Source organism: Pelobates fuscus, chromosome 12 (assembly GCF_036172605.1).
Source record: "Pelobates fuscus isolate aPelFus1 chromosome 12, aPelFus1.pri, whole genome shotgun sequence".
Lineage (NCBI taxonomy): Eukaryota > Metazoa > Chordata > Amphibia > Anura > Pelobatidae > Pelobates > Pelobates fuscus.
The window spans coordinates 113,779,262-113,791,971 of NC_086328.1; the positions used below are offsets into that span (position 1 = coordinate 113,779,262).

General features: G+C 39.1%; 1 protein-coding gene across 1 annotated transcript in view; it reads right to left on the reverse strand.

The window, feature by feature from the left end:
* Positions 1-5,560: 5,560 nt before the first annotated feature.
* SLC22A18 (solute carrier family 22 member 18) overlaps positions 5,561-12,710 on the reverse strand; it is a 78,364-nt gene continuing 71,214 nt past the window's right edge. Inside the window, exons 8-10 of the mRNA XM_063437824.1 lie at positions 11,900-12,001; positions 7,908-8,028; positions 5,561-6,414 (exon numbers count right to left, since the gene is read on the reverse strand). Of these exons, the coding sequence (XP_063293894.1) occupies positions 6,236-6,414; positions 7,908-8,028; positions 11,900-12,001 (402 nt within the window). The 3' untranslated portion in view covers positions 5,561-6,235. The remainder of the gene's footprint in view (positions 6,415-7,907; positions 8,029-11,899; positions 12,002-12,710) is intronic.

Consider the following 12,710-nt stretch of genomic DNA (forward strand, 5'->3'; position numbering starts at 1 on the left):
TATATGAAATGTTAACTTATTTTATTAAAAATAATTTTTTTATACAAAACAATTTACTCTTTAGTTTCATTAAGGTCAGACTTGTCAGGTGGGTAACAGCGGTTTGGAATTTGTGTATGTGTATGTGTGCCCATCTATAATTGTATTTAAATTTTTTAGGCCCATGCGCCAACCGTTGGGTAACCCTGTTCACTAAGACCTAGATTTTAACAATACTATTTGGCATCCCAGAGGATGAATTCTAATATGACAACAGCCCCCATAGTTGAGTCTCCAGTCATTAATATCTGCAGCAGATGTTGAGAAGACGTGACCCAGCCGCCCCAGATCCTGCAGAGATAGTGGGCCTGCGACCTCTCTCCATGGGTTGTGCATTGATCTAATTATACCAAAGGACCCAAATTCAGCTTTCCATCATAAATGTATATGTGTATGTGTGCATGTGTAAAATTTCTATATCTTCAAGCAATTTAAGATACAAGTTGAATGAATTTAGCAATTTTTAGTTTTTCTTCCTCTAATAAGCTCTAACTGATCAGTTTCTTAAAGGAACACTCCAAACACCATAACCACTACATATCACTGTAGTAGTTATGGTGCCAGGTGTGCCCTTACCTGGTGTGTATGGGGCACCACTCCCTGCCACTACTACCATCTCCTGAGAGCTAGAAGTTCCTCAGAAGGAACTTTGATTATCTCTCCTGAGCTGCGCCCTGCGTTGCATTGCAGCAAGCTGTTGTAATTATGGTATTTGGAATGTTTCTTTAACAACCGATCGCTGCTACAGTGAGCAGGAAGTGCCTGGAGAGTGTGGGGAATTCCTTTCCCAGCATTCTGAAATGAAGCACCAGACTTCACTGTTACGTAAAAGAAAACTGCGGAGTTCAGATAAGTTTACTACAATAGCTATTCAATAAAGTGTCAATTCACAGTGAACATATTGAATTTGACATTTTAGGCTCAAGTCCGCTGAGATTGTGTATATGTTACGGTCCATTAAGCAAGGATCAATATGTTATTTTGCCATCAAATGATGTTATTTTTTGCATCAAAATGAAAGACTAATTTACATAATTGTTTCTAGAACAGAAAAAAGCAAGGCAGATTATGGTTGTTGATTAATTATTTTTATTTTTTTTTAAATAATTCAGTATTGCAGTGGTTAAAGAGGTATGAGTGGCTAAAGAGGGGGTGATAGTCATATGGAGGTTTCATAATAATCACCCCAGCATTTACAAGGGATTGGGGAACATGGGCTGTCACCAAATTGATGGTAACAATTCCTTTTAAAATATTTCAAAAATGAGTGTGATAATAACAGGGCAGTATTTGACATTTTAGAAAGCTGCTTGAGAGGGTAAAGCATTTGAGAGAGTGAAAGTATTTTTTAAAGGAACACTATAGTCACCTAAATTACTTTAGCTAAATAAAGCAGTTTTAGTGTATAGATCATTCCCCTGCAATTCACTGCTCAATTCACTGCCATTTAGGAGTTAAATCACTTTGTTTCTGTTTATGCAGCCCTAGCCACACCTCCCCTGGCTATGATTGACAGAGCCTCCATGGAAAAAAAAAAACTGGTTTCACTTTCAAACAGATGTAATTTACCTTAAATAATTGTATCTCAATCTCTAAATTGAACTTTAATCACATACAGGAGGCTCTTGCAGGGTCTAGCAAGCTATTAACATAGCAGGGGATAAGAAAATCTTAATTAAACAGAACTTGCAATAAAGAAGGCCTAAATAGGGCTCTCTTTACAGGAAGTGTTTATGGAAGGCTGTGCAAGTCACATGCAGGGAGGTGTGACTAGGGTTCATAAACAAAGGGATTTAACTCCTAAATGGCAGAGGATTGAGCAGTGAGGCTGCAGGGGCATGTTCTATACACCAAAACTGCTTCATTAAGCTAAAGTTGTTCAGGTGACTGTAGTGTCCCTTTAAGATTAACCTTATAGTGTAGGTATTTGTGTCAAACTGAACATTAAAAATATATATTTGTTTGGGATGTTCCTGTCTGGGGGAAAAATTGCAAACAAGGATGTTTTCTAAGCTGGTGGGATTTTATAGATAGATTTGGCATGTAGGGCTTAATTCTATTATCATTTATCACCAACATGTTCTGTAGCGTTTTAAATTTTCAATTTGTGGATGTGTCAGAAAACAACTTTACTCTGGATTTAGAGTAGTTGGCCACCTGCTGAATTGTATGGAAAAGTGTTATTTTATTACAAGAAATTAATCGGTAATAGTTTTACTGTGGCGGATGGATGTTTAAAGTGACATCAGACAATCCTCAAGGCACATACCAGTCTATAATTGGATAGGCTGTTTGGTCAAAAATTGGTGAAGTTATGCGGCATAAGCACAATGGCATTTGGAGAGCATTTCTCAAGTTCATTACTAAAATGTAACCCTTGGGGCTGGATATACTTTGACAACGATAAGTAAAGTCTAATTTAAAAGGGAAGTATAAGTAATTAACATATATATGAAAAGTGTTTTTGTCCAGTTGAGAAAACTTGGAAAAATGGGTCGTCCCATTACTGAAAATACAGAATTAAAATTCAATATCAGCTTTTGAGACTAAGAGCTGTGTCCTTTACTTGGTAGTATACACTGATCAGTCACAATATTAAAACCACAGGTAAAGTGAGATGTAGGATAGATGTGGGATATATAAGGCAGCAAGTGAACAGTCAGTTCTTCAATTTCATATGTTGGAAACTGGGAAATTGGGCAAGTGAAACGATCTGAGGGACTTTGACAAAGGCCAAATAGTGATGGCAGACGATTGGGTCAGAGCATCTCCAAAACAGCAAGTCTTGGGTGGTGGTTAGTGCCTGCCAAAAGTGGTGCAAGTAAGGACAACCAGTGAACCAGCATTAGGGTTATGGGCGCCCAAAGATCATTGATGCACATGTGGAGCTAAGCCTAGCCCGTCTGGTCCGATCACAAAGCAGAGCTACTGTAGCTCAAATTGCTAAAAAAAAAAAACATGCAATGTTGACCATGATAGAAAGGTGTCAGTACACAGTGCGTCGCAGTTTGGTGCGTATAGGGCTACGTCACCGCAAACCGGTCTGAGTGCTCATGATGACTCCCGTCCACCGCCGAAAGCACCTTCAATTGGGATGTATGCATCAGAACTGGTCCATGGAGTAATGGAAGAAGTTTGCCTAGTCTGATGAATCACATTTTTTTAGATCAGGTGGATGGCCGGGTACGTCATTTACCTGGGGAAGGGATGGCAGTAGGATGCACTATAGGAAGTACGCAGGCAGTGGTATGCTGGAAAACCTTTTACACCTACCTAGAGATTGTTTCAGACCGTATACACCCCTTCAATTGCAATGGTGTTCCCTGATGGTAGTGGCCTGTTCCAGTAGGATAACGTATCCTGTCACACTGCAAAAATTGTTCAGGAATGGTTTGAGGAACATGACACAGAGTTCAAAGTGTAGCTTTGGCCTCCAAATTCCCCAGATCTTGAAATTATTAAACATCTGTGGGATTTGCTGGAACAACAAATTCAATCCCTGGAGGCCCTATCTCGCAACATGCAGGACTTAACCGATCTGCTGCTAATGTCTTGGTGCCAGATACCATAGGACACCTTCAAAGGTTATGCAGTCCTATGTCTCGACGCATCAAAGCAGTTTTGGCATCACGATATTAGGCAGGTGGTTTTAATACCGCTGATATTGTCTAGAATCGCCAGATCGGCTTGCTTTTCTTGTTTTACAGACAATAAACTATAAATATGCATGAATATCTTGTAACAAAACAAAGTTAAATGACACAATAAAATATATAGCATGTAATACATAACATATACATTTATATACAGGCAGGTGAGTTACGAGCTGGTTGCCATGGGGATCACTTGCTTTAGCAGTGATTCAGATACATTTTGTTTGAACAGCCACTACTGTCTGACATTTACCAGCAACAGGCGAGAGTGTAATTTCCGATCATGTAATAAAAACCGGCCTGTTGAAAAACAATGCGGACCTATTCAGGGTGTGTTTGGGGGAGATTTATCAAAATTTAAGTTACACAAACCTTTATGATCTACATTTATGAATTTATAAATCAAAGATAACGAAATTAGTAAAGAGTCGGCCTCAACACCCTAGGTTCTGTGTCTGGCAACCTTTATTCCACCACAAGTGGACACGGCAACATTTTGACCGAAACCGGCATTGGGCACGATAAAAAAAAAAAAAATATAAAATTACAATAAAAAATTGAGACAACTTTTTAAAACAGACTAAAAAAGAATAAAACAATATGACCATTACTGTTTGTGGCATGAGAATTCTTCCGAATCATAAAATACTTCCAGTTCATTATTTTATGGATGGAACGTTTTTTTAATTATTTAATGATTCAGAGTTAGAATTCTCAACTATTTGCTTGTTGGGTGATAGATTTTTGAATGAACCGATAAAATTAAAACCAAAATCAAAAAGGATTTTCGATTCAGACTAATTAAATTTGTTTAAAGGTAAATGCAACAAATGCATGTCTTCTCTGTGCTGTTTGTTTGTCATTCTCTTCTTGATTTTGAATGGATCCAAAGAAATTACTTTACCACTTAAGTGAGTGAGCCAAGAAAGGAGTCTGCTGCCATCTTTGCAAGGCATCAAAAGCCGCATATATCCAAAGAGTGGGATTTATTGGCTCTGTTACACCATTGAGTGGACCTGGCAACATTTCAACTCTAGTACGGGTCTTTGACAAGCTCCTTAATTAAAGACTCTTACTAGGGTCCAAGCATTGCCAGGTCCACTTAATAGCGGAATACAGAGTGTCATTTAAAAAAAAACAAAAAATTTGTATGTTTATTTATTGTATGTTGATTTCAGGGTCCGATTTGTAGATGGTATGAGCCTTACATATTATTAGATGCTTTCTCATTGCTTCTTTTTTTGTTTAGTTTAGTTTCTTACTTTGCTTTGTGTGTCATTTTGTAGGATGTAGCTGCTACAAATGAGATCTAAATAGGGAAGGAAACTCCACTCATGCTTACAAGCCCGCCACAGACACACCTTGATAGTTTAAAGGTATTTAGTATTGCTGCATACACACACAATAAGGTTTACAGCATAGGATAACCAATGACAGGAACACAGAGCGGAGATCCCCCGCAATAGCGGGGCCAGCAAACCTAATAGGGGTAAACTGATGCACACCCAGGGCCCGGGGAACGAAATCCCCTTCCACGGGGAAAAATACACTCCAAACCCGGTACCCGCCCTATACGACTCCCTGGACTCTGGGTGACACTATCACTAATATGGCGGCAGCTTTCCTATAAGAGATACATAAGCCGCACTAGCCCGTCATTGCTAAAGTGAAAGGGGGACTCCAACAAATATTTTGGGCTATCACCTAAGGCCTATATAATATGGGACCTGTGAGTCCAACATGTGAATGCCCAATACGTAACGGAGTGACCTGCGCGTCACCAATGCTTGCATTTACGATAGCTACTCTTACTGTTTCTCTCTTTTACCACAATGTTGAAAAATACTCAATAAAAATATATTTACAAATGAGATCTGAATAATGTTTTGGCAATAGAAAAGAACAGTAGAATATTTTACAAATCCTTTATTTAACACATTTACTGCTTGTCTTTTGCTCAAGAAGTAAGAGGAAGAAAAATCACAGTTGCAATGTTCACGGATATAGTAAATTACGAATAATCTTTCTAAACGTCAATCTCATTTTTGGCCAAACATATACTCAGCATTTGCATTTTAAGTAAGATTTGTGACATATTTTAAATTGGGTTCATAGTGAACATTGCCATGCATGGAGACGTGCATGTTCCATATGTTTTCTCTTCCTATTCAAGATGACGTCTCAGAGAGGCATTTGTGATTCTTTTATACCCATTGGGCAATATTTCGTGACTTTTCTCATTCAATTTATTTAGATTTTTGGATGAATGTTAAAAATAATTACTTTACCACGAACAATGTTTATCGAATCAAAACTGCAGCAATTCTCGGGAAGTTCATACATTTGAAGCAATCATCACTGATATCATTTGAATGTTCCTGCTGAGGGTTCCAAGTTTAGCATTTGACCCCAACATTCTGCATGTTTTTTCTAGATAATCACAGCCTATTTGTGCTTTGTTTTTTTAAATTCTATTAACCAGTGTTGGAATGCTTCCATTAAAAACAGATAAAAATAAAACAACAATTTTCTAAAAATCCTAGTTATGTTTTTTTTCTACTGTCTTGAACTCTGAAAAAATAGATTAATAATAAAAGACTAACTATCAAATTAAAGAACCCAAATGATGGAACTCCATAATGTTTATACAAGTATCCTCCAATGGTTGGGCCGATGGTACGTGTGAAAGGTTGTATAGAGGCACAGATACCAAGCATGGCACCTAAAAAGAAAAAAAATGTGGTACACAAAATAAATTATTCAATTCTTTATTCTAGGCAATGTATGTGATGTTCTCAATTTATTTTTAGCTAAAACACATAATAATGAGTAGGAGTGCTCACTGCCTCGAGTATAATTGGAGCAAATAAAAGTTTCCAAAGAATTACTCAGTTGAGTCCACATGGACAACCAAAAAAGTCTGACCACAGAGGAAACTTGTTTCAGGTGAGATTTTACCTGGAGAGAATGACCTTGACATTTTTCTATGGCTGCTCGGCCCTTAATGGACAACCTCCATCACATTTTCTCTTCTCATTTTCGAAACATTTATTACATTTATTTATTGAAACTTGATGACTTTTTTTTTTTTAAATTATGCATATTGATTATTTTGAGAAATTTTCACTTTTTTTTATCTGACTGAGCAGCCATATTGGATCAAACTCTGATCGGTTATCGGTTATCTGACCAACTTCTGCTCAACCTAACTGTTCTCTGTGAATGTTCGGTTGAGCAACAGCTGGTCAGATAACAGCAGAGTCTGACCATACATGGCTGCTCAGCCAGATTAAAAAAAAGCGGAAAAAAATAATTATTCATCATTTAATATCATTACGTTTCAATAAATGTAAGATATTTTTAAAAACTTAAAAGTGAAAATGTCATGACAGTTGTCATTTAACTCTAGTAATCTCCAATACTAATGTTTCATTTAGGTGTTGCTCATAGCTTGAGGTCAGGATCTCACCTTAGATTGCTCTCTATGTGAATATTAACCCCAATACTATGCAATACTCAGTCACCTGCTCCTGGCATTTGCTTGATTCTCATCACCAATACTAACCAGCACTTAGCTGCTATCTCACCTGGCTCTGCTCTCTACCTGCCTCTGTTCTCTACCTGGCTCTGTTCTTTACCTTGCTCTGTTCTCTACCTGGTTCTGTTCTCTACCTGGCTCTGTTCTCTACCTGGCTCTGTTCTCTACCTTGCTCTGTTCTCTACCAGACTCTGTTCTCTACCTGGCTCTGTTCTCTACCTGGTTCTGTTCTCTACCTGGTTCTGTTCTCTACCTGGCTCTGTTCTCTACCAGACTCTGTTCTCTACCTGGCTCTGTTCTCTCCCTTGCTCTGTTCTCTACCAGACTCTGTTCTCTCCCTTGCTCTGTTCTCTACCTTGCTCTATTCTCTACCAGACTCTGTTCTCTACCTGGCTCTGTTCTCTACCTGGCACTGTTCTCTACCTGGCTCTGTTCTCTACCTGGCTCTGTTCTCTACCTGGCTCTGTTGTCTACCTGGCTCTGTTCTTTACCTTGCTCTGTTCTCTGCCAGACTCTGTTCTTTACCTGGCTCTGTTCTTTACCTGGCTCTGTTCTCTACCAGACTCTGTTCTCTACCTGGCTCTGTTCTCTACCTGGTTCTGTTCTCTACCTCGCCCTAGCCCCACCCCTGAGGTCTCACCTGTCACCACCAATTATTTATGTTAAGTTCCACCTACCTGTGTCTGAAGGAGGGACAGACTTAGTCAGTATACTGTCTGTAATAACACCTGAGATACACAGTACAAATATCATGGGGATGGCGATAATGCAGAAATGAAACACATTTGTCATTACCATCTGGAAAATAGAGGGATAAAAAGCAAGATTAGTGTGTTATGTTAAAATACTCTTTAGACTGACTAATTCTGACATTTTAGCAAATGTGTTACAAGCTAGCGACATTCCAATTAGTGATCACTACAACCAAATGTAGGAAAACAGCTATTGAAGATCAGTTCGTGAATTGCATCCAGATCAGTAAAGATGGGTATGATAATGCATCTGGGTTTGTAAGGCTCTTTAGAAAAGGGGATGTCCCCACACTGCAGGATCATCCAAAGGATATGTCAACTGGTGATTCCGGTATGCTGTGTGTAAGAGAAAGAAGGGCAGGACCTCCAATTGAATAATATCACGATTTGATTTATTGTACAAAAAAGTTAAAAACCCTTACTTTGGATGTGGTGGGTATAAACTCGCAGAGTCACCCACATAAAAGCATAAGACAAGTGTATACGAAAACGCCTCCTGGTTGCAGTCCGGTCACGTGATCGCTTCCGGGTCCGCCCTCCAATGACGCCCTCCAATGACGTTCCGAAGAAGAAGCCTGTGGAGGCGGGCGAAACGCGTCACACAGACGTCATTGCAACCAGGAGGCTGCAACCAGGAGGCGTTTTCGTATACACTTGTCTTATGCTTTTATGTGGGTGACTCTGCGAGTTTATACCCACCACATCCAAAGTAAGGGTTTTTAACTTTGTTGTACAATAAATCAAATCGTGATATTATTCAATTGGAGGTCCTGCCCTTCTTTCTCTTACACACAGCATACCGGAATCACCAGTTGACATATCCTTTGGATGATCCTGCAGTGTGGGGACATCCCCTCTTCTAAAGAGCCTTACAAACCCAGAGCCAGGGGTGATAGGGCTCTGGGACATGTGAGTTTTTCTCCTATAACTCCTATCTTTCATATAACCATTACCAGATGGTCTGCACTATTATTTGTTTTCTTTATGTTTACAGATTTATTTAGTGCGTTTTTGTGGTAATTATTATTTTGCTTTTCACATTTCTTGTGCATTGTATTTTCAAACGCTGCCATATTATCTGTATGGGATTTTAGCGCTCACCTATTGGTTATTATGATAATGCATCTGTTGGGGCCATTCATTTACTTGTCTGTTAAGTAAACAAATATTGTATTGCTCAGTTTAGTTTATTTTATTTTTTTCAAATAAACCATTTTGTGTAGTTTACTTTTGTTTGTAGACTGAAATTAATTGGGGGAAAAACTAATATAAAAGTAACCTCCCCAATAAAAATAATCAATGATAAGGCTGGTACCACCTTAAAAAGAACTTTCATTCGCCTGTTCTGATAAACTGAACTTCTAATGGAAAACAAATATATGCATGGCATTGGGTATATTCTACTCTGTCTAGTCTGGGTCCTTAGAGCCTTTCAGCAGCTGCAGGGATTTAAAAGGTGAGCATGCATTTTTTAAATTGTATTTTTACAATGCCTTATATGTACCCATAAATCTAAAATAAATAGAGGTGTGCGTATATCCCTCGGTGTCAGTACCATGCATCAAACTCCAGTTTAGAAAAATCACAATATGTAACTGCTGAGAGTTGCTTTTTTTTAATATTACACACAAAAATAAGCCTTTGTTTTTTTCTCTGGAGCACAAGTGTCTGTGCGTCTGTACGGCGGCAACTTCTATTGTTGTAGTTACGCTTTTTGAAAAGGAGTGACATCAACAGGATTCTTTTTGGTGTCTCTATAACAGGAATAATAGGAAGTTTTTTTAAGAAGTCCTTTTTTAAAGTACATTTCAAGAGACCTATTCTTGCATTTGTTTCCATAGCATAATTGTGCACCTTTTCAGTTGTCTTGTAAAAATAAACCAGCCCATTCATCTCTTCGCTAGCAGTCTGTAGATAGCTGAGTCAGTTTCCCCTTTGCCTCTGTATTGATCTTTAAAACTACGGTTTGTTTATCCAGGGAAACCATTGGAAATATTGCTCTTCCGTTTCAAGGCTCTGTGCGTTTAAATGGTTTAAATGGGTTGAAGATAAACACTATTCGGTTTAATGATCTTAATGGCCTGCAAATTGATATATTTAGTTATTGCAAGCTTAGGGCTCTTGCCAATTTTGATAAACCAGAATATCCAGATTTTTATCCAGCACAAACTAAACAGGATTTTATTATTTAGAGAATAATTCCAGAGGCTCCAAATGATATGTGTTAAGGAGTCCAGAAGTCTGTACAGGCACGATATCCAGAAGCAATCTACCTTGTTCTATCAATTAGTTTTAAGTGCACGAAGGCTAATTTTCTTAAGTAAAAACGTCTGCCGTCTTTTCCAGGGTAATATACTAAACAGGTTTTTTTCTCTACAGGTAATGTGTGCATTGCCGGAAATTTATAGTGAAATCAAAGTGGATTTCAAATTTTAGGCCATAATAGTCCAACTGAATCACATTCCTGATTAATGACTCATGAAACTTTTCCTGCATCAATAGACTAGACTAGACCATATGTAGGCACCCATAGCAGCACTGTGGCAAAACAAGACTTTGAAGTCCCTTGGCGTGCTGGTCCTATTTTTTAAAATTAACATGTGATTTCTGCTTGTGTTATGTTTGGGTGCTGCAGTTGCTTTGTTAGGTTGTGTAGCGGGATGGATGCTCTAGCTACACTTTTATTCCCTTTTGTTAGGCTGTCCATACGTCCTTGTTCGTTTACCGAATCAACTCTGTGTGGTCCCCTTGTTCGCACCTTTTAATTACCGACAGCCCCTGGCTGTTAACCAATTGGTTATTAGTTCAAGTGTTCCCCTGTATGGCCGCCGTTCGTATAACCGAACGCACATGTTCAAACAATTGGCGGCCATCTTGTCTCCTGAACGCGGGCAGCAGTACATGGTAATCGACAGCGTGGAACTAATTTCAGATACACAACCCCGCGAACACCCGGTAAACTGGTATCGCTGCCCATCCAACTTCACAAACAGTTAGGAGAACGGCGTTCAAGAGGCATAAACTACCGAACAGGTGGAGCATTTGTATCCTAACAGCCAGGGGATATATTCATCAGTGTTCGTGCGAGAACCATCAAAAGATGACCGGTCATTGCCTTAGTTTCTCTGGAACTGTTTTGGGGCATCACCTCGTGGTCAACCGGTCAAAACTTAATTCGAATGGCGTTCCCGAACGATTCACGGGGATCTGAGTGATATTTCGTCAAAGTATGCGCTCAGATCAAAGCTATTCGGTGATATGAATACTTTCGTGGGCTTCTGAAGTATTAAAATGTATTTTTGGGGTCATATTATGTGTGTGGTGTTGTGTGTGTATATGTGGGGCTGCGTGGAGTATTGCATGTTGGAGACTGCTTGTTTGTTTGTGTGCGTGTATGTGTGTTGTCGTGGCATTGTGTTTGTAGGTGCTGTGTGTGTGTGTTTGCGTGTCGGCTGTTTGTAGTACTCCCACGTAGGGGAGGCTTCTTCTAAAGCTGTAAGTGTAGGTCTTGCTGTGTGGTCAGAGGGGACTAGGCTGGCATGGTACAGGTCAAGGACAGGGGCTGCGGTGACTGTTGCGGACAGTCTCCTCCAGTGCGGATTCCCCTTCACAAGTGATGGGAAGAAGTGATCATATATCACTTCCTCCTCGTGCTGCATTTAGTAAATTGCCACCATCTGCAATCATCGTTAGGGCCGAATGTTCTGTTGGCATTCACAGATATCTAAAGAAATCCCAATAGACCACCTCCAGGAGAGATCCACAGATCTCACCAGCCTATTTGGGTCTGGCAGGCTTGCATGCCATGAAAAGGAACCATGCATGCCATAGGATGCTTACCGCTGCTCTAGACCGATTTTAACCTTGAACCAAACTAAAGTGACATCTTTATTGTGAAGATACAACTGCATTATTACCATTGCAAGTCCAACTGCCATGGAGACCACCATACTCAGGGAGAGAAGAGCATCTTCTGAGAATCGTCTGACCAGGAGGCTGACCAAAACTCCCTGAATAACCTAGGAATGGTGAGAAGGTGAGGGAATTATTGAAAATATATTGAGAAATGTTAAAATAGTTGTGGTCTAATGACAAAAACATAACAAGCCACAAATTAACCCCCAAAATAACCCATATTAATATCAATGTAGAATCAATTGGCATAAACTCCCTGAGCAAACGAAGAGCAAGATTAACTTGGCAGGTCTGAAAGGAAGTCCATGTGGACTCCTAATGTTTACTTAATTTCAAGGAACAGGAGGCAATATGGGAAGAGTATGTAGCCTTGCATAAACATAAGAAGCCTTAATTGTTAATGCATCAATTACCTATAGGCCCTGTAGAGTTAATTTTGTTAGGAATGATGTGACTTAATATAATAAAATAGTCACAGCTCAGCATAAAAGTGTGGTTAAGGAGACCAAGGAGATGACCGTAGTAGGACATTATTACCTTACTAATACTAAATTACTAATATATACTAGTTAGACCGGTGTAGCTCTCCCTTATGCTGGTCTTACTAGGCATTGCTTAAATGTCAGCGAAATGTTTTTTTTGAAGCCCTATATACCAAAACCACTTATTCTCCGGATGAAGCACTTTAGTGGTTGTTGTTGCAGCAAAGTTATGCAAGTTATGGAATATCATTTTATCAGATGGTCTTCAGTTATTTGTCGTTCAATTGTATAAAACAATGTAGTCCATTGCCCAGTTTAATAGTAGAATTTT